General features: G+C 58.8%; 1 protein-coding gene across 4 annotated transcripts in view; it reads right to left on the reverse strand.

Annotated features, from left to right (window-relative positions):
- The window catches only part of ADGRA2 (adhesion G protein-coupled receptor A2), a 34,288-nt gene extending 9,927 nt beyond the window's left edge, over positions 1-24,361 (reverse strand). For 3 of the 4 annotated variants that reach the window (XM_057537261.1, XM_057537262.1, XM_057537259.1), the window contains exons 1-7: positions 23,678-24,361; positions 11,573-11,644; positions 1,976-2,047; positions 1,633-1,704; positions 1,420-1,491; positions 951-1,114; positions 349-562 (exon numbers count right to left, since the gene is read on the reverse strand). In XM_057537261.1, coding sequence (XP_057393244.1) covers positions 349-562; positions 951-1,114; positions 1,420-1,491; positions 1,633-1,704; positions 1,976-2,047; positions 11,573-11,644; positions 23,678-23,940 — 929 coding nt within the window. In that variant the 5' untranslated portion in view covers positions 23,941-24,361. The remainder of the gene's footprint in view (positions 1-348; positions 563-950; positions 1,115-1,419; positions 1,492-1,632; positions 1,705-1,975; positions 2,048-11,572; positions 11,645-23,677) is intronic. The other variant, XM_057537260.1, reaches the window with a different exon arrangement.
- Between the last annotated feature and the right edge of the window lie 912 nt (positions 24,362-25,273).

Below are 25,273 nucleotides of genomic sequence, written 5' to 3' on the forward strand. Positions count from 1 at the left end.
AGTGAAAGCGCTGAGTCCTAACCCCCGGACCGCCAAGGAATTCCCCAATTTCCCCATCTTTATCACAGAGATAATATTACCTCTCTTGCAAATCTATTGGAGAGGTCAAGTCCAATAATAACAGGTGAGAGCCGCTATATCATTGTAAAGGCACTGAAGAAATGTCAGATATGATCGTTTTTTTTCTATCAGGCATTCAATCTGTGTCCCTCATCCAGACCATTTCTGACTTAGTCCTGGATCTGCACGTATTCCCAGGATCAGGCCATCTCCTTCGCGGGGTGCGCGAGGGTACTGTGGCCACCCCCGCCCGCGCTGTGGGCCCAGAAGGGGCCGCAGGGCCTGTACCTGGTGATGAAGGTGCAGTCGTGGATGAGGCTGTCGCCCAGGAGGATGCCCGCCTGCTCGTCGCCCTCCACAGGGGCCCGGTTGTGGTACCAGCGGACGTGGGTGTCATTGCCCAGGTAGCTGGCCGAGCACTGGAAGGGCAGCCGGTCGCCCTGGAAGACCACTTGGCGGAGGGATGGGATGAGGTGGTGCGTGTGCAGCTCCAGGGCCCCCTCTGTGGGAGGCGACACTGGCCGTGAGGCTGAGGGTCCAGTGGGGGGGGCAGAGCCAGGCCCCTCTGTCTGGTCTGGAGCCCGCCCCAGCTTGGAAGGAGAAGGGGGGCTGGAGAGTCTCCGGAGATAAGAGCACAGGAGAGGAGCAGGCGGGTTTTGAACGAATAAAGATGATGCTTTCCACTGCACGCTTGTCACCCCAAGAGGTGGGACCAGATGAAAACATAAACAAAGCAGCGGCCCCAAAGGAAGTTTAGAAAAGCAGATGGAGGACCGGCCCCCGGTGGGATCTGAGGGAGAGGACGCCCTGGAGACCAAGCCCACCGCACAGGGAGCCTTGAGCCAGCAGGGGCCCCTCAGGAGGGAGCCTGAGGGTGCGGGTTTGCTCACCGCAGCGCAGCTGGGCCTCCTGGAGGCCGCCCAGGGCCTGGGCGTGCAGGGCGCTGGGGTAGGCACAGAGCGTGCGCTCCGACAGCTGCACGGAGCGATTCCGGGCCCAGGACAGCAGCCAGCGCAGGCGGCAGTCACACGTCAGGAACTCGGTGCCCAAGTCCCTGCAGGGGGTGTGGAGGGGCCACAGGGTAGAGCAGAGGGAGCATGGGCTCCCGGGGTGGGGATGGAGCCCCAGGGAGAGACTGAGGCTGGAGAGGGCCGGGGAGGGCAAAACTGTGCACGTGTGCCCTGCTGCCACCACGGCCGCCACGGCAAGCACGGGGAGGCGCGTATGGTGGAGCTCCAGCCATCGTCTGTCCCACCTCCTCAGAAGGCTGGCCACGTGGGCACGGTGCTCACGCGTCTCCCTCCTGGGCAGAGGAAGGAAGCAGGGGCCTGACTGCTCGGGCTGGGGAAGGATACTCACACAACCTTAAGGGCTGGCAGCTCATCAAAGACCCCCGGTGGCAGACTGGAGAAGATGTTTCCAGATATGTTTCTGCAGGGAACAGGGAGAGGGGATCTTACGCTCTCCCTGGGCCACAGGAGGTGGGTGGTGAGTGACGAGAATGCGGGGACCCGTGAGACTTTGGGGAGCCTTCCCTCTGCCCCCCTCCCCGCCTCCCCGCCCCTCACTCACAGCCGGAGAAGCCTGGGGAGGCCTTGGAAGGTCTCAGAGGTGAGACAGCCAATCCGGTTGTTGGAGAGATCTCTGGAGAGACACACACAACCTCAGCAAGTCGGCCACGTGGTAGCACACGGATCCGCTTGTGAGGGACACACGCGTGTGGGCGGGGCTTGGGGGGGGAGCGGAGAAAGAGGAGCCGGTGTTGGGGCATGAAGTGTCTGCCCCCAGCCTGTTGCGCGCGCGGGGAGGAGAGGCAGTGAGGGAGGCTGCGTGGGAGGGCGGCGGCTCTGGGATCCACGGGACCACCTCCAGGGAGGAGGGGGGCTGGGGCGTGGGGTCAGGCCAGGCCACTCACAGGCGCTTCAGCTCCCCCAGACCCAGGAAGGCGCCCGCCTGCACTGTGCTGATGACGTTGTTCCTCAGGTCCCTGTGGGAAGCAAGCGGGGGCCTCACACCTCGCCCGCTCCGGGGCCACGCGGCTCCCCGGGGCGGGCGGCCTCGCCGCCGCCACTGCTGGGGTCTCTGTTTCCCTCTAAGTCCCTGCTCGCCTCAGCGCGGCTGGGAGGCCGGATGAAGGACCTGGCCTCTCAGACGGGTCCCCCTCCGCCTCCCTGGCTCCCTGGTCAGACACCGAGAGAGATCCGGGGAAGGGCCTCGGATGAGAGAGAGGGTGCCAGGGGAAGTGCCACCTCGGGCTGGGCTCCAGCAGGTCACAGGCTGGACAGAAGATGGCAGTTGGCCCCCAGGCGCCACAGGGCCAAGGGTCACCCACCAGGAGGGACGAACTGCCGGGAAGTTTTCAGAGTAGCTTCTGTCCCAGGCTCTGGTGGCTCAAACTCCACCACACGGTCAGATCAGAGTGCCACCCTCCCTCCCCTTTGTCACATCCTCCCAGGGGCAGCAGGGGCGGGCCGAAGGGACAGTCCCGGCCCACTGGGGACCGGCCGGTGCCCACATGGCCCCAGCCCCCCACCAGACCCGGCAGCCCTCTGGGACCACTGAGGCCCAAGGCGATGGCCGGCCCCCTGGCGTGCCCCAGCACCCTGTCCTCTGTGGGGCACAGCCATGGGGAGAGGCGCCAGGCTGACCCAACACTTGCCCACCTACCCAAGGCCTACCTGGGCCTTTCCCGAGCCAAACCAGAACAGGCTCGCGGCCCACAGAGGCCTTACCAGGAGGCCTCACTGCCCACCGGGGGACGGGGAGGGCTGCAGCCTCCTGGCTAGCTCCCTACCTTCCAACATCCTCTCGGGCCCACCCAAGCTCCCAGGCGATCATGAGGCAGAGGGCAAGGGTGGGGGGTTCCTGGAATAACCAACTTAGGTTGGCCGGTGGGGTCAGCCTGCTTTCCAAGGCCCTGCCACCCCCCGGCCCAGACCCGCCCTCTTGGCTCTGCAGGCCAAAGCCTCAGGGGCAACTCCGGATTATGGGCAGGAGGGGGTTAACTGAGCCAGCTCCCTGCTGTGGGGAGAGGAAATGGGTGTCCAGGATGGGGAGGAGCCATCCCAGCAGGGGGTCTGTTTTCACACAGACAGTCCCAGCTGGGGACAAAACCACCCAGAGAGAGACAGGGAGACAGAGACAGAGAGACAAAGAGAGAGACAGAGACAGAGAGACACAGACAGAGAGACAGAGAGAAATGAAACAAATCCCCTGCCCAGCCCTGCCCCTGGCCAGGGGTCTTCACACCTCAGCACCCTCTCATACCAAGGACTTGGGCTGCATCACCCTGCGCCCCACTGAGAAAGAAGAGGAAGCCCCCGGAAGGGCCGCTTCCTAGAGGGACGACTTCCATCCCCAGCGTGCAGGCAGGGAATGTGCGAGAACGCAGCCCCTAGAAGGCTCCTGCAGAGTGGAGGCTGGAGGTGGCGGGAGAGCGCCCGCCCAGGGTTGCCCTTCCTGCCGGTCCCCCGCCCGCACAGCCCCGTCCTCCGTCCTCCGATGCTGCTGCAGCCGGTGCCCCCGGCCCCTCTTGGGCTCTGGCCGTTCTCAGGGCTCCGCCTCCCACCCGTGCGGGGGACGAGCAGAGGGAGACACATTCCTCATTGTGTCACTTCCCTTCATGGGCTGCCAAGGGGCCCAGGCTGCAGCCCCCCGCCCCTTCCCTCTCCGCTCGCTGTGTTTATTCTCATTTCCTCCCTGGCCCCCTCGAGAACCCCCGCCCGGCTGCCCCACTGATGCTCTACAGATGGGAGCAAGGCAGCCCGCTTGGGCCCAGCCCCTTCCTGCCCTGGGTTTCCTGCAGCCCGGGCCAGCCAGGGCCTTCTGAAAGGGGAGCTTCCAGCAAGTGTCGGCGGTCCTCACCTCTTGTCTCACGACCGCAGAGCGGCTTCCGGGGTGACCAAGGCAGCCCTCAGAAGGAGTGCCCTCAGAGATGGCCTGCTGGCCTGGACCAACCAGTCTTGGGTCCTCTCCGGAGGGGCACGGGCCAGGGGCGGCTCCTGGCTGAGCTGGTAGCCCGATGGGGGCTGGCCCCTGGGCAGCTGAGGCCTCCTGGTCCCTAAGGTGGGGGACGCAGCTCTGGGGCTGTACCCTCCCTAGTGGTAGGAGGAAATGCTACCATAGAACTTGGATATTTTTGTGGACCCGCGAGGCCCCTACAGGTTGGTGGTTCTGCACCTTTCTTGCTTAGCATATCCTTTTGAATATCTGATGAGGGCTATGGAGTCCTGCCCTAGAAGAATGCACTACCCCCAATACTGTGCATCTGATTTCAGGGGCTCGTGGAACCCAGGTTACAAACCCCTGCTCTGGACTTTCCCATTGGATTCCTTCATTCCTTAGGTGAGGTCGCAAGGACGCACTGATGCTTCTGTGATGTGGAATCTCCTGCCCTCTGCCTGCTTCCACAGACCTCTGGTCTTGGAACCTGGAGAAAATGCAGCTTATGGGTGGAGACTCCCTCCCTACACCCCCTCGCCTAATCCAGACCAGGCTCCTGGATCAAGATAGACCCCTCTCCCTGTACCTATGTCCACATGGAGGGGAAGGACACCCTATGGCAGAAGTTGGGGGGCGGGGGATCCCTGGGAGCAAATCTTGCCCTATGTCCTTCCTGGGGAAAAAGCAGCTCAGGAAGCTGAATGTGTAAGACTGAGTGTGTAAGCACAAGCAATAAAAGAGCAAATTGAGGACTTCCCTGGTGGCGCAGTGGTTAAGAATCTGCCTGCCAATGCAGGGGACACGGGTTCGATCCCTGGTCCGGGAAGATCCCACATGTTGCAGAGCAACTAAGCCCGCAAACCACAACTACTGAGCCCGCGTGCCGCAACTACTGAAGCCCGCGCGCCTAGAGCCCGTGCTCCACAACAAGATAAATCACCGCAATGAGAAGCCCGCGCACCACAACGAAGAGTAGCCCCCGCTCATGAAAACTAGAAAAAGCCCGGGTGCAGCAACGAAGACCCAACGCAGCCAAAAAAAAAAGAGCAGATTGATATGTTCGACTTGAAAATGTTAAACTTTTGCTCTTGAAAGGATACCACCAAGAAAGCTGAAAGACAACCCCTGGGATGAGAGAAAATATTTGCAAATCTGATACCTGATAAGGGACTTCTATCCAGAATACATAAAGAACTCTTACAACTCAATAATAAAAAGACAAATAGCCCAGCTGAAAAAAATGGGCAAGGGATTTGAATAGACATTTCTTCAAAGAGGATACAGAAATGACCAATTAATGCATGAAGAGGTGCTCAACACCATTAGGGAAATGCAAATCAAACCCACAATGAGAGACCACTTCACGTCCACCAAGATGGCTATGATTTAAAAAACAGAGATTGGAATCCTTATATATTATAGATGGGAGTGTAAAATAGTGCAGCCACTTTGGAAAACAGCTTGGCAGTTAAAGTTACCATATGACCCAGCAATTCCACTCCTTGGTACAAATCCAAGAGAAGTGAACATACATGCACACAAGAACACATACAGGAATATTCATAGCAGCATTATTCATAAGCCCCAAAGTGGAAACACCCCAAATGTCCATCAACTAATGAATGAATAAACAAAATATGGTATCTTCATACAATGGAATATTATTTGGCCATAAAAAAGAAAGACGTGCCGACACATGCTGTAATATGGATGAGCCTTGAAAACACTATGCTTGCTGAAAGAATCCAGTTACAAAAGATTACATACTGTGTGCTTCCTATTTATATGAAATGTCCAGAATAGGCAAGTCTATAGAGACAGAAAGTAGATTAGTGGTTTGCTTAGGGGTGGGAAATAGGGGGGGGGGGCGGGAGGAACGGGGAGTGATTGCTAATGATTCAAGATTTCTTTGGGGGAGGATGAAAATGTTCTAAAATTAGATTATGATGATGATTGCACAACTGTAAATATACTCAAAACCATTGGATCCTACGTTTTAAACGGGTGAACTTTACGGTATGTAAATTATGTCTCACTAAAGCTGTTAAGCGTGAGTGTGTGAGTTTGTATGACAGCGTGTGTGTGTGTGAGCTTGTGTGTGTGTGTGAGTGTGTACCCACGCTTGCACAGGGCGGGGCGGCACGAAGTTGGCTCCCTCTGGCCCCCACAGACCTCCCTGCTTGTGGGTTTGAAAACTGAATTATAGGTTTGGAGGCCGCACAGCAGCTCCCCTGGGCCCTCCAGGACTTTCAGGGTTCCTTAGAAAGTGTGGGGGGGGTGCTGGCTGAGGAGTGGGCAGAAGCCCCCGCCGCACGTCCAGGGGTTGCCTGGGGGGAGGGGAAACGGAGAGATTGTGGGGACCAGGAGGAAACCCCAGGCGGTCCTAGGCTCCCTCGCAGCGCCACGCCCCGGGCCCCTCTTGTCTCTGATCTCATCCGGTCGGTATTTATGGAGCACATACCCGGTGCCAGGCATTGGGCCTTCAACAGCGAGCAGGAGGGCTGTCCCCGGACCCACCGGCCTCCCTTCCCGCGCCCTCTGCGGCGGCGCAGCATTCCTCTCCAGCGCCGGGGGGCGGGGGCGGGGGCGGGGGAGGGCTAGAACCCGGCCGCCGGACCCTCGGCCCCGCCCCCAGATTAATGGAAACCACCTGGCGGGTGAGCCGCACGCACCGCCCCCGCCCCCAGGCCCCCCCCCCATCGTTCCCGTGAGCATCTGCGTCTAATGAGTGCCCCAGCACCGCGGCATACCAGCCCCCGGGGCTCATTAATCTCATTAGGCAACGACAAATCATCCTGGGGCTGCCCAGGCCCCCGCCCCGGGCCCTCTCCTCCGGGGGTGCACAGGCCTCCGGGGGCGTGTGTCCACACAGATCCACACGCAGGCCTGCACGCCCAGTCCCGGGCTCCCTTGCCCTCTCCTGGGGGCTGTCTGCCCTGTGGCCGGCTCGGTCCACGCTCTGGGGGCTTCTCACTGTGGCTGGCTCACCCTGGAGGCCAGGAAAATCTTCAGGTGGCCGGCCCTCTGCTGAATGCGCGGGGAGGTTCCGGGCAGAGATGCGAGGGACCCGAGGAATGATCCTAGCGAGTCCTTTCCGCCCGTAGACTTCATCTACACGACCGCCTGCCAAGGGCTGGGGTTTCTGGACGAATCTAAGCGGTCTGGGGCGGCTGGTGTGACACCTTGCCACTTGGAACTCTTCCGAGGAGGAGGGGACGGCCATTTACTGAGAGGCCGAGGTGTCCCCTGCTCTGTTCCTGGGTGAACTCATCTACCTCCGTGACCACCTGTCAGGGAGCCGTGCCTTGCCCCTTGTTCCAGGTGAGAGCCTGAACAGGCACCCAGAAGGTAAATGGAGGTGGAATTCAATCCCAGTCTCTTTTCACTGCAGGGTGAAGTCCTGTGCCCTTTCATCGCCTGCCCCTTCACTCCAAAAGCCTTTCCTCTGGCTAGTCCACGCTGAGGGAGGCGGGACACAAAGGAGGGCTCAGAGACAGGGCCTCACACACCTCTGGGCCCTTCTGTACAATCCTGGGCTGGCCTTGAACTCTGCTGGACTGTTTCAGATTCTCCAGTTCAGCCTGCCTGGCTGATAAAGGTGTTTCTCCCCCATCCCACCTCATCCCCCAGTTCTCTGGAGCACGGGTCCTCCCGTGGGATCATCTCAGGCACATTCCCTCTCAGGGCCCTCTCTGTGTCCCCTTCCCGGCCTCGGGGCCCTGCACTGCACAACAGGGGACCCCCTCCCCCACTTACATCCCACCTGTTTGCAGAGGCCAGAGGGGCGCTCAGCAGGGCGGGCAATGCTGGCACTTTCTGGAGCAGCCCACACCTACTCAGTTATCAGACAGGCCGCTAACTCCCATGGGACTTGCTGCATGGACTGTGGGATGTGAAGCTGCCACGGGCTCAGCCGCCCCAGCCTGGACGGCTGAGTCCAAGAGGACAGAGAGATCAGTGTTTCCTGGCAGCAACTGCACACCAAGCCACGGCGTCTCGTTTGCGATGAATAGGCCCACAGTGCAGGGGTCATCTGGTCCACTGGTTCCCAACGCCAATGAGCATGAGAATTGCCCGCATACCTTGTAAACAATTCCCAGGCCCCTGCTGACCTGATGAATTAGCATCTTCAGGACCGGGCCCAGGACCTCTCCCTGCCTCTGGGGTAGTGGGTAGTGACTGTGATGGTTAGTTTTATGTGTCAGACTACAGCCCTCGGTGACTTAATCAATCACTAATCTAGGTGCTGCTGCGGAGGTATTTTGTAGATGTGGTTACCGTCTACAGTCAGTTGACTTTAAATAAAGGAGACGACCTCTGCTAACATGGGTGGGCCTCACCCAATCAGTTGAAGGCCCGGAGAGCAAAACCCGAGGTTTCCCAGAGAAGTTCTGCCTTAAGACTGCAGCATCAGTTCCTGCCTGACTCTCCAGCCTGCTGGCTGGTCCTACAGAGTTTGGATTTGCCAGTCCCCACAATCACATGAGGCATTTCCTTAAAGTAAATTTCGTTATAAAGAAATAATTTCTTGGAATTCCCTGGTGGTCCAGTGGTTAGGATTCGGCACTTTCACTGCCATGGCCCGGGTTTGATCCCTGGTCAGGGAACTAAGATCCCGCAAGCCGCGTGATGAGGCCAAAAAAAATAAGAAGAAGAAGAAAGAAAGAAAGAATTTCTTTGTATATTTATATAAGGACAGAGACACATACATCTCCTATTGGTTCTGTCTCTCTGGAGAAGCCTGACTGATACAGTGGTGACCAGCCAGGCTGGAGACCCTGGGCTCCTCCAGCCCCTGCACTGCCTCTCCATCCCAGGGAAGTGAGGCCAGGATGCTGAACCCAGCACCCCTCTGCCCAGAAGCGTCCCCTCCTCTGAAAGCCCGGCCGTGTCAGTGGGCTTTTTGATCTTTTCCTTCTCCTGCAGCTCTGTGGGTATCACACACACCCAAGGATCATAGAGTTTTAAATCCAGAGTGCACTTTACAAACTGCCCTGTCCCCCCACATTTTTTTTTTTTTTTTTGGTCTTAGTTCCCCGGCCAGGTGTCGAACCCGTGCCCCCTGCAAGGGAAGTGTGGAGTCCTAACCGCTGGACCGCCAGGGACTCCCCCACACTTTTAACAGATGAGGAAACTGAGGCCCCAAAGTGAGGCATCCCTCTGACCCCACCCCCCACACTCCCCAGTCACGCTGCCCTTCTTCTGCACCTCAAGCTCACCAGACAGGCTGGACCCCAGGGCCTCCCCCGCTGCTACTGCCTCTGCCCCTAGACAACTACCTGCCCGCCAGCTCCCTCCCTCCCTAGGGCTAGGGCTCCATCACCTCCAGCGAGGCCTTAACCTCATTACATAAAATAGCGGCCCCCCTTCCCCTGCTGCTTTGTTTTCCTCTGCAGTGTTTATGGTCTCCTGACCTATTATACATTTCTTTGCTGCGTTCTGGGTCCCATCAGTGGCAGGTAAGTTCCCCAGGGCAGGCACCAGGCCTACCGCGTTCACTCCGGATGCCCAGCACGCAGCCTGGCACACAGAGGGGACTCAAGAAACATCTCGAGAGTATACGACTAGATGATTCCTAACAGGGCAGGGGCTCCAACTCAGGACCTAGAATTCTCACTCTAGTGCCCTTTCTCCTCCCTCAGCATAGGTCATTATTCCCATCTCCTCTCCCACTTTGCTCTGCTTGCCTCCCGTGGTTTGAGTGCACCTGCAGGGTGGTGATCTGGGTCCCGGTGCCGTGGGGAGGGGTCCAGTTGGGTAGGCTTGCGTGGGGGTGGTGGGGGGAAGGAGAAGGCCATCGTCTCATCTTCACCAGAAAATCTACCCTCATGAGATTGAAGGACCACCCAGAAGACCCAGCAAGGGGGCAGACCCAGCGGATTTTTGGCAGATGAGGCGAGAGGGTAAAGATGGGAAGATGTCCCAGAGGCCTCAGGAGGCTCTGGGCAGCTCTCGCTTGTGCTAAGGAGAACAGAGACGGACGCTGGGCGGTGACTGGCCCTGGTTTGGCCGGGCCAAAGGACTGTGGGCAGCTGCGGTTAGTTTTTCTCCAAAAGATCCCAGGAGGGAACATCTGCATTCTGGCCATTCAGCCCTCTAAGACCAAGCCTGGGCTGAGCGTAGGAATCACAGCTCCTGAATGCTTAGCTGCTCGTGGAGGAGAATGTTGGTACCTAACGAGTCTTCTAAATAGCAGCTCGGGGGCAGCCCTTCCTCCCTTTCGGAGCAGAGTCAGCGGGACCTGGTCACGGCTGTGTGCGCGCACCGTGGCTAACATCCCGGGAGCCCTCCCACCCCCCACATGCCCTGATCCCACAGAACGTGCTCCACCTTTCCACGCCAAACGTGGCTGTGTCCCTTTCCACCCGCCCCCAACCCAGCCAGGCCACCAAGCTTTCCCCACAGGCGGCTTGGGGGAGAGCCTTGCCCTTCCCTTGTGAAGTGGGTGTTAATAGAGACAACCTCGTAAGACTGTTGTCCTGGTTAAAGGTCTACACTCCATCATGTCCATACTGCATCTCTATTACCCTTGAACTTTCTAGCCTCCGCTGATCCCTCCTTTGGACTTTACAGAAACTCCGACCTACTTCATTCCTATATATATGGCAAGGTCTGTAGTCTCACTAGACTGTGATCTCTTTGGCTGTTTGAGAGCAGGCGTCTGCCTTATTCGTTCGTATCCCCCATCGCTCTGATCCAAGCCTTTCAGGCAAAATGGTACTAGAGGGGGCAGGACTGTGTTGGAGGCCTTGGGAATGCCCAGCAGGTGGGAGCAGAGCTAGGAGACAGGGGCCTGGACGTGGGGGAGGTGGCAAGGATCCAGCTCCTGGAGGGACAGCAGGCCCAGGGGTCCCGTGGAGGAGACAGGACCCAAAGCTGTTGTACAGGCTGTGGATCGGGAGTTGCCAACTGAACGAGGAATCGAGAGAGGGGTTGACTCAACCCCCTCCTTTGGCACGGACTTGCCCGTGACCGAGGCAGGTCCCCAGTTCTGGGAAGGAGCTTCTCTCGGGCTAGCAGGGCCCTTGCCGTCGGTCCACAGGGCAGCCAAGGATGCCGTTGCTGACGCAGCTGTAATCCAGGGCCGTGTGGAGGAAGGTGGGGGGAGAAGTGGATGTGATCCGCTGTCCCCACCCTCAGCCCAGGGCTCTGGCCCCTTGGAGCTTTGTTTGTCGACTGTGTTTAGGGAAGGAGGAAAGAGGCCTCAGTCACACTAAAGTCTCCCTCTGCCCTTTATGCTGGGCCCCCAGCTGGGACGGGGAGGCGGCTTCTGGACAGTTAAGGGGCTCAGCCCTCGTAGCTAATTGCTCATTAAAGAGTGTTAATGAGCTTCCCACGCCCCATCCCTGCCTGGACCAGCGCCGTGTCCCCGCTTCTCTGTGCTGTGGCTGGTGAGGGAACTGGTCTCTCCCTCCCGGACCAGCCCCTCTGCCCTCCACTTGGTGGTTGAGTCCGACGGTGGGCCCTGCTCAGCCAGCAGGTCCCGGGCCCCTCAGCAGCCAGGATTCCTCACCCTCCCTGGCCCGACCTCTTGCCCGTGACCTCCACCCCACCCTGCCCGAGCACTTACAATTTCTCCAGCAGGGGCAGTCCCAGGAAGGAGCCGTTCCGGAGCCCGGTGATCTTGTTGTTGCTCAAGAGCCTGGAGGGACGGGGAGAACACAGACGGGAGAGTGTTGCCTTCTGTGTAAGCGGCGCCCCCTGAAGCTGGGCAAGGAGCAGCCCCACCCTGGGCTCCGGGAGACCACGGGGAGGAGCCAGCGGACGGTTCCGGCAGGCTGGTCAGCCCACTGAATGCCAGGTCACACGTGTCACCTGCCCTGGGTCTCCCCACAGCCTGGGTCTGACTTAGGCTCTGTGCGCAGGTGAGCTGAGCAGGTGTGAAGTTGTGATGACCCGTTTTGACCTTGGAACCACAGGGCCGAGCCCACGGCAGCCCCTTTCTGCCCTCCACAGCTCTGTCTTGCTCAAGCCATTGGCCCAGTAATCTGAGGACAGTGCTGGGGAGAATGGTCTGGCAGGTAGAAGAGGAAGTCAGGCAGGTGGGAGGACCTGCCCTTCCTCGGGGTCTCCATCACTCCGGGAGCTGAGGACCTCACCAGAAGGGGACCCCTCCCTCCCCTCAAAGGCCCCCGACTCAGAGGGACGGAGTGCCCATGCGTCCCCAAGCCTGTCTATAGCCTTGACCGGAAACTGATGGAGTCCTCGGCCCCGGGGGAGCCCAGGCCTCAGCCTCTGTCTCTGCCCACTCGGAGTCTTGTTTATTTATTCGTTTGTATTTGTGGAAGCAGAAAAGGGCCCCAAGCTCCTGACCGAACCCACTCTGCCCACCCACTCAGCCTTTCTCTGTCAGGCTCCCCGCTGGGAGGAGAGAGTTCCAGACCAGCCAGAGGGCTCATCCCTTGAGTTAATTGCTTATTAAAAAGCTTTAATGAGCCTCTCAGCTCCAGCTCTTGCCTGCCCTGCGCTGAGGCAAAAGTTTTCCCATCTTTGCTCTGAATGGTGGAGAACGGACCCGGGAAGGCCAGAGGTGCAGACCTTGGGCCTCCCCTCCAGTGAGCAGCCTCTGGGCTGGACAGTAAGGGAGAGGGCAGGGGGCGGGGGCAGGGCCCGGGAGGGGCTGTCAGAGCTCTGCCCCAAAGCTTAATGGAAGTGGGTGGGTGCACAAACCAGACTGGCAGTGAGAGGACCCCAGACGTCCATGCTACACCACGCTCAAGGGCACATGGAAAACAGACCATGGTCGGGACGGAGGCAAGGGTGGAAGGGGGCTTTGTGGGTCAGTGGGAAGACGTGGCATTTCATCTCCTTCCTCCCTTCTCCCCTTTCCAGAGAGGCCCCTCCTCCCCTTCGGGTCCCCCCCTCACTGTCCTTCCAATGGTGACGTTTCCCAGCAGGGTCTCAAGGGTGACTGTGTGGAGGGTTTCGAGGGAGTGCTGGGCTTCCAAAGTGCTGCACACACACACACACACACACACACACACACGCACACGCACACACACACACACATTGTCTTGATATTTCAAAAAGCACATCACAATAGTCATCGTATGAATAATTAGAACTTTCTCAAACCCCTTTATTCTCATTTTATGGGTTAGAATAGTTTTATTTCACGTTACCTGTGGTGGCCAATTATAAATTATCTTAGTTCTTAGGGCCTCGAATGGTCTCATTCAGGCCCTGGTGGGGCTGCGGTGGCCCCCTGGGTGGGGATAGGCTCTTGATGGTGTGAGTTTTAAATCGAAGCCCGTCCCACCTCATCTGCTGCTCATTCCCCCATACACCCTCAGAGCCTGAGGTTCAGAGGTTGCATTAAATGTTGGAGAAGGCGAGAGGACCCCTCAATATCCTTAGTAATGTCGGGAGGGGTCCTGAAATGTCAGCAAGGGGGGTGAGAAAGGGCATCTGTTTCAACCTCCCCAAACCCCAAGGGTCTCTCCCAGGGACTGCCCCTCCCTGGGTCTTGGGGAGGGAGGAGGATGGGGATGCTGATGGGGGGGGGCACAGGGGAGAGGTAGGGGGTGTGGAAGGTTAGAGCAACCGGGGGAGCCAGGTTATCACAGCCCCGTGCACGAAGGGGGAAGCCTGAGAACATTCCCAAACTTGAGTGGAGTATGGACCTGTTAAAGGGAGGGGAAAAGTATCTTATTTCCTGCAAATATGTCTGAAGATCCCAGTTTGAGAAACACTGACTTTAGAAATGAAAACCTTACACTATGAAAATACCTTCTAGTAAAAAATTATCTCAAAATTATAGGCAAAGGGGCTTCCCTGGTGGCGCAGTGCTTAAGAATCCGCCTGCCTAATACAGGGGACATGGGTTTGAGCCCTGGTCTGGGAAGATCCCACATGCCGCGGAGCAACTAAGCCCATGCGCCACAACTACTGAGCCCGTGCGCCACAACTACTGAAGCCCGCTTGCCTAGAGCCCGTGCTCAGCAACAAGAGAAGCCACCACAATGAGAAGCCCGTGCACTGCAACGAAGAGTAGCTCCCATTCACCACAACTAGAGAAAGCCCGTGCGCAGCAACGAAGACCCAACGCAGCCAAAAATAAATAAAATAAATAGAAATTAAAAAAAAATTATGGGCAAAAAATTTTTTGTTCAAAGATCATTGAATTGAAAACAGAAAATTAAACAAATTCTCCAACTCCCAAATCCCTGATATTAAAACCCAGGATCCTAATTGGAGAACCCTATCCAGACAAGTCTTGTGGTAGTGTTGGGGGGATAGGTACCCAACATTCTCCAGACTCTTTGTCCTTTAACCCTTGAACACCTTTCACATACCCCAAATTTAACCCAGAACTGGCCAACAGAAGTACAATGCCAGCTGCATACGTAATTTAGAATGTTCTAGCAGCCACGTTGTTTAAAAGTTAAAAATTAAATTAATCTTAATAATATACTTTATTTACCCCAATGCACCCAAAATGTTATCATTTCAACACATAATAAATATATTATTATATATTATAAATATACATATATTATAAATTATATAAATAACAAAAATTATTAATGAGATATTTTCCCTTTTTTGGTACTAAGTCTTGGAATCTGGTGTGGATTCTCCTCTTCCAGCACAATTTACTTAACCCAGACCAGCCACATCGCAAGTACTCAGGGCCACATGGGGCCGGTGGCTTTAAGTCTTATCCCTGATTTAGTCTCCTTGCAGCCAGCACCTCCCCAGGAGGAAGTCTGGGCTGCTGGGGAGATACTCAGGCGGCCGGGGTGGGGTGTGTGTGTGTGTGTGGCCTGGGAACAGAGCAAAGCATGGGGACCAGCCCCCGAGGCAGGTGAGGACAAGCCTCTGGTCCAGGGCAGCTCATCTCCTGGCTGCCACCCCAAGGCCCGCGTTCTCTGAGGCAGCCTCTGTCGGGCTGGGGAGGAGAGGGTACAGCGGGGTGGCGTTGGGGTCGGCTGCGGCCCATGCTGCAGGCTCGGCCAGCCCAGTGTAAACTCTATCCTGGAGAGTCTTGAAATGAGATTTTTTTCTCACTGCGAGAACACATTCCTGATCGCCCACCCTCTAAGCCACTCACGAAAGCGGGGGCACCAGGCAAACAGTGCTGCATCCTTCTCCTCCAATGGGCCCCTTCTTGCCACGTCTCCAGTTCTTGGACAGACTTCAGCAGGTATCGGTATGGTTTAGTCCCCAGATACCCAGAACTGGATCTTTTGGTCTTGACAACCTAGATCGGGCTGAGGAAATTTTACTTCAGGCCCAGATTAGAGGGAGAATGGCCTCAATGATGCTGGTAGGTTCAGTCCTCTGGAGGTGAGGGCAGAGATTTGGGAGAGTGTTTGGGGCAGGTAGGAAGCTGGCAGTTACAGGGCTGCTAATGGGGGTAGATGAAACACACACACACACACAGCCCCATCCAATAGGAAGAAAAATGTTCCCGCCACGCTAGGCTCTCATGGGAGGAAAACAGGCAGGGTGGCCCCATGCTTCTGTCCAGAGTCGCAGACACAACGCCAGTCTCTACCCCCTCCTAATCGCCTCCCAACCCCACCCAGACAGCCTCAGCCCCACCGGCCTCCCCCCAGCATCAGCACAGGGCGCCTGCCAGGTGGGTTTGCTTCCCAACCATGCCTCCCACCCCTCAGACCCCAGGCCCGCCCAACCCAGCATCCTCGGCTTCTCTCTCCCTCCCTCCCTCTCTCCCGTGTCTACCACCCAACATCCCATTTTCACAGGAAGGGGGGCCAGTCCCTGGGGGCCCCTGTTCTCTACCCCAGAATCTGAAATCTGGCCAAGGAGAGGGGGGCACACTGAGTCCATTCCAGAACTCTCTCCCGGCTCGGGTCCTATTTTAGGGAAGAGCAGCAAGCAGAGTTACCACTAATGAGGCTGGAGGCCACGGGAGCGAGTGGCTGGCGTCTGCAGAGGCCCTGTGGCCTCTGGGCAGCCGCAAAAGCTCGCCAGATCCCAGTCCGACATCAAAGATGACCCTATTGGGGTCACATGGGCACCGCCCCATTGGGCACGGGGCCAGCACCTGCCTGAACAAAAGGGTTCTGACATGTGCAGGAAGAGTCATACATGTCAGCCCCCTCACCGACGCACCACCCCACCCCAGCACGGAGATGCAAGGACCACAGGCCTGGACACTGTGGCCCCGTGCTCTCCAGGAATTCTGAGCCTGGCGTTTAGGCCACTGCTAAGGCCCTCTGGGCTGTGCGGGGCCCGTCCCCAACACCTGCTGCTGGCACCTCGGCAGTGTCTTCCGGAGACCATCAGTGAGGGGAGGAGGGTGGTCTGCTTGCTAACACCAGAAGGGCCTCAGGCCCATTACCAGCTGCACCATCAAGGTGAAACTGTACTCCCAGCCCCGCCCACAGGCACAGTACCCAGGGCCCACAAGGGCATCTGAAACCTAAAAAAAAAAAAAATCACCACTGAAATATAAATACTACAAACATAAATTAAGGAAGACTTAGCTATAGAACTACCAAATGTCATGTTATGCCAATTAGCAATAACTGTTCTGCTTCATAAAGGTTGTGGATGCAGTTTAGCCTGACTGATATGACAGTGGGACCTCCAAACAGGAGACTACCTCTGGTCCACAGGCCCTGCTTTGACACACACCTCAGGCTAAAGGTTGCCTTCATGTCTACCAAGCCTGATTGCAGGGGACATAAATGCTGGAGAGGACACACAGCACTCCCACACCTCCTGCCATCCTTCCCTTGGCTGGAAGCCTGTCCGTCAGCCTCCCTCTGGTTAGGAAGGCACCCAGGTGGGACATCTTTTCCCCAGACTTTAGAGAGCCGTGTCCTGAGATAGCCTCTGACCTCAGCCTTGAAGCCGGGCTGTCCAGGCAGGGCCTGAGGTCAAGGTCAAGAGGGAAAACTATTTTGCAACGGCTCCTACACATGGGGCTTCCTTCGGTCCTTTTCTCTACCCTCTCCGCAAGGTCACGGCACCCTGGTGGTCACTAGGCAGAAACCAAGAAATTGGGGCGGGGATGGGAAGGACTAACCTACTGGTGTTCATGGTGGGTGGTCGGTGTGCCTTGATGGGGACTTGGGGGCCCCCAGCACTGGAATTGATTCTGCTTTAATTGTTCACCCTGGGCATCCATTCATTTGGTCTTCAATCCTGCGTGAACACCTACTGTGTGCTCGGCCTTGTGGAACGCATCAGTACTACAAACACAAATAGGACCTGGTGTTTAACATCTCCCACTCGTGGAAGGTGAAGGGAGATGTGTCACACTGGGTGGACTATTTGTGTGCGTGTGTCCCCGGGGGTTGAGGAAGCTGGGAAATTACTCCCAATCCACCTTAAGCACTTCCTGCACCCACAGCCTAACATCTCACCACTGGGGAGCCAAGCTTTTAGGTGAAGAAAGTAGGTTTCTTTAAACATACAAATAAACCTGAAAGGATCTGTCTGTCATCAGTCTTTTATTCCTAAGTATAAATTAGTCCTTTAATCCTTCCAGCCCAGAGGTTTTCCTTGGGAGCTTGGAGGTCCTGCTCTTGTCCTGCTTTGTGAGCCTGTATTCAGTCTCCAGGGTGAGACTGCAAGGCCCCTGAGGGCAAAGGCCAGCTCTCTCACCTCACAACAGGCACTGGCGGAATGGGTGGGTGGCTGTCTGGAGGGGCAGAGCCCCAGGGAAGGTGGGGTTGGTCCAGGAACCCCGATTTTCCCAAGTCGGGAGGCGTTTTTTCCTGCCTCCACTTCCCACCAAATCCTCTGTGAAGTGATTTTGTACTTAGTGGTCCCCTAAGTACACATGTATCGTTGCGGGTGGCCCCCCTTTCCCAGGCTCACTATCCACGTGGGGGAAGCGGATTGGTTACGTCCCTGCCCTGTCCCCAGGGAGGACGGCTCTGATTGGTCAGTGTGGGACCGGGCTGACCCGGAGCAGGAGCCCTAGGGTCTGGCTAGGAGCTGTGTGACCTTGAGCAAGTCAGCCCCTCTCTGGGGGTTTTCTTCTCAGTAAAAGAAGGATCTGGACCGAAGATTCCCACTCCGTACGTTTGATGGCTTTTCCCATCCTGGATGCCGAGTCTCCTGAAGTCTAGAGTTTCTGCTCCAACACACAGTTCCCAGCAGGCAAAGCGCCCTGGGGGAGGGGGGGCCGGGAGAGGAGAGGGAGGAGGGGGCTTCGACCTCCCCTTCGCTTTCCAGCTGGGAGATGTCTGGCCCCTCAAGTTCAGGCTGGAACTCCCTCCTGGGCCGCTCTCTGCAGCCGGTTCCCTGCTCCTCCGTGACAGATTGGTCCCCTGCCCCTCACCTGGTCCCATCCATTTTACACACCCTTTGCTCCCCCAGCCCGGCTCCTCCAGCCCGCCTCTCCCCACTCCCAGGGCTGGGAAAGCTGGGTCCTGGGAGGGCTGCCCACGTTAGCTACACTCCACAGTGTCTCTGCTCTCCCACCCCCATCACCCAGTTCTAAAAGCAAAGGAATGTTCTGGAGTTTGGGAAGGATGGGGGCCCCCGGAGGAGGGAGGAAGGGGAGGAGGCAGCTTTGTCCTGTCAGTGTCTGAGCTCTAAATAGAACGGAGCGGCTGGGCTGGGGGAATGAAAATAAACAGCCCCTCTGAACAGCCCCTTCCTAGTAGTTAACCGGATTTTCCTTCTGGTTCCTCAGCCCAGGGCCATTTCCCTCCTCTCCCCTCCCCTCTTCTCTGTCTGGTCCCACGGGAGCGAAGGCTCTACCTCAGGGTGATGGGGGAGTGAGGGGTCCTGGTCCACGCTGCGTGGCATGGGGGAACTCACCTCCCCTCTCTGGGCTTTGGCGAGGAGAGCTCACTGAATGGAAGGACAGAGATCAACTCAGAGGTGGCTGGAACTCTTTCTCCTTCAGGAAAGAGTTCTTATCCCAATGACTCCCATGTGGCATAAACTTAGGAACACTCGCTCCCTTTAAAAACATGACCCCAAATTTAAGGGTCAATTTACGGTGAGGTTCAAATTACACCGGTCTGCCCGTGCCTTTGGGGGAAATTCGCAGACTCACCAGGACTAGGGATTGCATCCCTCCCAACCCTAACCCAGAGGGGTGATCTACAGTAGGCAGCAGGAAGGGACTTCCTTAGAGGTCAGGAGTGGCTGGGTTCTTGCATGAGTTCTGAAAAATTCAGGCCAAATAACCCATTCTGGGTCCTGGTCCCACTGGGGGCCTGAATTATAGGTCCAGCCTCTCTGGTGCAAGAAGGACTCAGCCAGTGAAGCACGGATGGCTCTGCTCTCCGCCTGGCGCTCCCCTGAGCTGGGACCCTGGGCCCCGACGTCCTGCACAAGGGGCAACCCTCTGGGCAGGGCTCCTAACACCTCCAGGAAGGGGCTGATGAGTCCTGGAACCTGGGCTGGTGGCCTCCAGCTCCTCCAGTAGGTAGTCAGGGAGATTCCTTCTGAGTCCCTCCCTTCAGACCAGCGGGGGGTCCGGGAGCCCACATGGGGGCGCTGCAGCTGAGACCCCCCCCCTCCGCCCCTCCCCCGGCACCATCGGAAGGGTAAGGGAGAGTGTGTTGGAGTCTCCAGCCTCTTCCCTCCTTTCCTTCTTTCTCCTCGCTCCCTCCCCCTCCCCCTCCGCCGGCACAAAAGCTCTCTGTACACTGCCACTTCCTCTGGCTGCTGTCTCTGAGCCCAGACCTTATGAGAACCATATGGGGGAAAGAGGGTGGAAGGGAAGGGGGTGGGGAGGCCGCGCGGCCCGCCCCTCCAGCCACCATCTCCCTCCGCTCGCGCTCTGTGCAGGCGGTTGGCACACTTTGCCCCAAACTCCCCCTAAGCGGATCCCGGGGGCTGGGATGAGGGGCACTGAGAGGTGGGCCCAGTCCAGAGCTGGAGGTCCAGAGGGATGTCTGTGCTCAAGAACTGCTGGGCCATGCACGGGGTGGGGGTGGGGGTGGGGCTGGGAAGGGGCCTCCCCTCCCCTCCCCCCTCCCCTCCCACCTCCCCTCCCCCGGGGCTCCCAAAGACCACCAAACTCCCAGCAAAGGGCCCCGGCCTCCGCTAGGCACATCTGGGTGGGAACTGCCCCTTCTCCCCTATGGGGGCAGCCTACGTGGCGGGCAACTCCCCCAGATGGGAGGCTGAGGGGATGGGGGCTTGCGGGCCCTGGGAGAATCTGGACCGAGGGAGCGTCCCATGCCCGCCCCTCTCCTCACCCAGCTTTGGAATGTTCCCAGGTCAAAAGGGCCTGGGTCCTGCTGGGAAGGAACCGGGTTTTTTAAAGCAGGCTTTGTGTCCATTGGGTCCCAAGTCCAGCTAGGTGAACAGCGAGTCTCTCACCTGAGAGGAAAACTAAACGAACCCAAGCAGCTAATCCTGACGCTGGCGTCAGCTAAGCTGTGTGGCTCTTGGCGAGACGTGGCCCTCTCCCCATCTGGCCTCAGTTTGCTCAGCTGTCAGACGCTGATTTAGGGGCCGGACCTGCTGGTCCCTAAGGCCCCTTTCGGCCCAGGGGCCCAGGAATTTATGACACTGCCTGGTATCCTCCGAGGGCCTGCTTAGATGTCCTGGGAGGTCCTCGTAGGAGGTTTCCTTCTAGAGTTATCCATCATCAGCCCTTTCCTGGAATTCCTTAGTATCCCCCTCACTCAAACTCCCAGAGCCCAGAACCAGAGGGCAGGCCCATCAGCTGCTGCGCAGGGCGGGCGGGGGGTTGACAGTGGTCTGCGTCTCCCTCCTCCACCCGGGTTCTCCCTGTGATAAGCCACTTCCACCCCGCCGCCCATGAGACCCTGCCCCTCAGGGAAGGCCCATAAAGGCTCCTGCTCTGGACAGGACGTGCCCTGTGCACTGGGCCTCGAGAATGGGGGCTGGGGTGGGGCAGGCAGATCAGGAAGGAAGCCAAGAGTTCAGCTTTCCTGGAAAACCACGAACGAAAATCCATTAGAGGAAGAAAAAAAAAAAAAAAGCCAAGTGTGGGGAGAGGGGGCCTGCAGTCTACAAAACCAGAGGGCAGAAGCCGAGATAACAGAGTGGAGGTGGAAGGGTTTTCCGTGAGGTGCACAGGGCTGTCGACAGGATTGCCCTCAACGGCTTGGAGGCTTTCTGAGCAGAGACGGAGGCTCTCTGCAGACAGGCACTTTATCTAGCACTTTCTCTGCCTGAACAGTCAGCCGGGCTTCCCAAAGCAGAGGCCAGACTCTCCCCCAACTCCCCCAGGACCCACATGGGCAGGGCGGTGTGTGGAGGGGGCTGGGAGATGGTGGCCCATTCTGGAGGAAAACAGGGGAGGCGGAGGGAGGGGAAAGCAATAATGCAAAGACTATTGGCCCAAGTCCTGTTGTTTGCACCAGGTGATGGGCAGAAAGGGGAAAGGGGAAATTTGGAAAAAAAGAATAATAAACGAGTAAGGAGGAGGAGTTTGGGAGAGTGTGAAGGTTTTTGTGCTCATAGCCTCTCTTTGCTGCCAGGCTGGAGCGGCAAAAGCCCCTTCCCAGCCCGTCTTTTCCTTCTTCCCTTGAGATGCTTGCTGGGTAGGGGTGGGTTTGCTGGGGGGACTGAGCCCCCAGAAGAGAATCCCTGCCAAGCTTCTGCTGAAGAAGAACGTGCGCTCTTTTTCCTTCAGAAGGCAGCTTGGGGGAGGGGTCGCAGTCAGGACCGGGATTAGGTGGAGCCTGTGGGGAGAGCCTAAGGCATATGTCTGCGGCAGCTTTTAGTCACACCCCCGGCTGATGGGCCAGCGGGCTCTCAGGGGTTGCTCCGGCCTGACCTGCCCTGTCTGTTGTTCCTGCGGAGATGTCCAGCCAGGCTGCGGGGGCGGGGGGGGGGCTGTTCTTTTGGAAGGTGTCTTAAGCCAGGTAGGTCAGTGGCCTGGGACAAAGGAAGGGCCCTTCCTCCGGGGCTGGTTTGGGATGGGACGGTGAGCTAGCAGTCCTGCTGGCTGCCACCCTGTTCTGATATATTCTCGCCAAGAGTTGGCCCCGCTCTCTCCCTGGAGTGGCGTCGATGGGAATTAGCCGTGGCTGGAAAGCATTAGTTACCAAATCATTCTAAAATGTACTGCAAAACCACCTCTTAATGTTTCCCCCCTTCTTTCTGCCGTCAGTATGTTAGGATTCCCTAATCCCAACACATGCGTGTGAGCACGGCTGCTGCAGGATCCAGGGCACACACGATCCTCTCGGAACTGAATTATCGTGGCCCAGCGGGGACTCACACAGACATCAGCCCAACCATTCCACACAGCAAGCATTTTTCTCCTCCAGAACTGAGTGGGCTGGGGAATGCCCAGGCCTGTCTGGACACTTCAACCCCAGTGGACAGTCAGAGGGACCTGAATCAGCTGCCACAGCTGCCTTCCCAGGCCATGGCTGTATCCCTGAGCTGCTGGGACGTGGGAGAGAGCAGAGACACGGCTTCCACCCCCCTAATGCACACATGCACACACCCACCCCAGCTGGGGAAAATGCAGGCCAGGCGGACAACGTCAGAGGCTGACCAGTCGTGTCCTGTCAGGAAGCAGGCAGCCTCTGAACTCACCCAACCAGAGGCGTTACTGTATTGTTCTGGACACAATCGGATAGACTGTGAGCCAGCTCCAACTCTGGGCAAGGGGCCGTGGGGAAACGGTCGCCGCTGGGGTCAGGAGGACAGGGAAGGGGAAGAGGCTTGGAGGCTGGATCCAGGACGGGAAAGGAAGGGGCCGCCGCCAGGGCCCGACCCTCCGGTCCACGGCGTGCGTGGAGCTCCAAGCACGTGGTCTGCGCAGGAAATCTCTGCGGTGGGGAGGGGTCGCTAATTCTCCTGCAGTTACGGGGACTTCGGACCCCCATCGAGGAGGCTTGGGGTCGGGTTGCGGGTGCAACGGGCTGCGCTGGTTGCCAGCAAAGTGAGGGCTTAATAAGGCCCGGGCTTGAGGAGGGAAAGGGTATGACGGAAGGAGGCTGGGAGGCACTCTCCTTCCCCTCGGCCAGGTTTCTTTCTCCGCACTCTTTTCGAGAAGTCAATCGAGAAACAGCCAAAGTTCACTTGTCTTTATATCCGAGGAGGGGAGGAAGAGGGAGGGATGCAGGATCCAGAGCAGAGCTCAATTCACAGATGCGCACGGCGGGAGAGGGGTCCTAGTGGGAATCGGGACGCCGGGGTCTCATTCATACCAGAAGCGCCTGCACCCCAAGGACAGACGTTTTCGAGCCCACCCTCCCGCCAGCGCTAGAGAGACGGGCTGCAAGCAGGGCTGGCAGGCTCCGGGCCCCGATGGGGCGCCCCCCACTGGAGGAGCCAGGTCGTCTGCATGAAGCCGGGAGACTCCTCCAGTGCGGCCAGGGACGCGTCCGCGGTGGTAACGACCACAGCCATCTACTGGGCCGCGGGCGTCGGTCTTCCCTGAGCCTTCCCCTCATCCCACCCCCCGAAGGTCCGCAACACCAGCCCTGTTTAGAAACTCAAGGGGCGCGGGCGTCCCGCCAGCGCGCATTCCCTGTCACCTGTGCAGGTGAGTGGGCGCCCGCGGTGCCTCACTTTGGGGAGCCCCCGCCCCGCAATGCTCCTTCCTCCCTCCACATCCCTGGAGCCCTAATCTTTCCCTTACTTCTCTTCAAGCCTCCCTTTTCGGCTTCTGGACTCAGGCCTGTCCTAGAGTCTCTGAAGTGGCGCATCGACTCTGTCCCCCATTTCCCACCCCTCCCGTCTGGTCTCCTTTCGTCCCCCCGTCGGGGCTCGAGCCGGGCCGGCCAAGCAGGATACTTACAGGGTAACGGTGCTGTTAGGCAGAAGGCCGGGCTCGGGAGGCTCCGGGAGGTCCCCGCCGCCGCACACCACCCTCCTGCGCGCCGGGCTGGGGGCGCCGCCGCTTAGCCCCTTGGGCCGCTCCCCTGAGCACTTGCAGCTGCGGATAGGGACCGGGCAGCCGGGCGCGCCGCGGATCTCGGGCGCCAAAAGCAGCAGCCACTGCAGCAGCGGCAGCAGCAGGCGCGCGGGCGCCCACCGCATCCTGCGTCCCGCGGCGCCCATCAGCCCATCGCCCCGCGGGGACCAACAGCGCTGGGGCCCGTCTGCGCGCCGGCCGGAGGGATCCGGGCGTGCGAGAGGCGTGCTCAGCGGGGGCCCGGGGCGCTCGAGGGCGGAGCGGGGGGCCCTGGGCGGAGGCAAGCCCCGGGGTCCCCGCCGCCGCGCCCCGGGGGCATGTCCGGCGAGCGCCCCGGCGGGGAGGACGTGGGCGCGGCTGTCAGCGCAGCGCGGGCGGCCCCCGGCGGCGCGGCCCGACTGTCTGCGCGGTGCTCCCGGGCCGGTTGAGGCCGGGCCCCTCCGCGTCGTCTGCACGCTCTGCGCGGGGCTGTGACCTAGCGGATCGAGCCGGGCTCCTGCCGCCGCCGCCGCTCCGTGCCATGGATGGAGGCAACTCTGCTCGGCGCCGCTCCCGCCGCCGCCAGCCCCCGCCCGCCCTCCAGAGAGGGCGCCCTCCCCTCGCCAGCTCGTCCGTCCGCGAGGCCCTAGCGCCTCCCGATGCGCAGCCAGGCCGCTGCCCTCCTCGGAGCAAGAGCGGGCCAGCCGGCTGGAGGCCCCGCGTGTCCCCTGCACCCGCCCTGAACCTAGACTTCTCCCGCGCGCCTCTCTCCCCCCACCCAGGAATCTTCCTCTCCATAACCCACCTCAGACCTCAAAGCCAACCGCCATCACTTTCCACAAAACCCTCCCTCACTCGTGCCGTCCAGCCTGCACCCCCGATGCTTCTGGGGCTTTCACTGACCCGCGGGCTTGGCCAAAGATGGCCATGTTTTACACTGCACTTCGTTCACCGCTCTCGGGCTGCTGAGACTCGGCTTCCCTTGACCCCCTGACCTGATGGGCCAGTCTGGAAGCCGGGGCTCGCTCCCACAGCCCTGCTCCAGCCACTGCAGGAGACAAGGCGGAGGCTAAGGAGGCTCAGACCCTCTGGGTGACCTCGCCCAGCGGGGAATGCATGTCATTCGGCCAAGGAGGGGTCAAAGGCCGAGGCAGGCCTGCCAGATCTGGCTGCCTACCTTTTCCACATCCGTGTGTGTGTGTGTGTGTGTGTGTGTGTGTGTGTTTGATGGTAGGTGGGAATGAGGGGCACACAGAGGGAAAAGCAGGCATTCCCGCTGGGTGTGGAAGGAGCACAGCGCTGAGTCAGGAGGGCCCGTTCTCGTTCTCGGCAGCACTGACAAAGGGCACAGACCCTAACATCCTGGGGTATCGAATCTCGGGGGTCAACATGAGGCCCTGCCTGCCTGCAAGTTGCGGCCTGAGAATGAGTGAGTGATGGGGGGCACTCGGATGGGTATGAAAACTGCCTTGGGTCTTAGATGGGCTGCAATGCAAGCTG

The sequence above is a fragment of the Balaenoptera acutorostrata genome, chromosome 21, assembly GCF_949987535.1.
Source record: "Balaenoptera acutorostrata chromosome 21, mBalAcu1.1, whole genome shotgun sequence".
Taxonomy (NCBI): Eukaryota; Metazoa; Chordata; class Mammalia; order Artiodactyla; family Balaenopteridae; genus Balaenoptera; species Balaenoptera acutorostrata.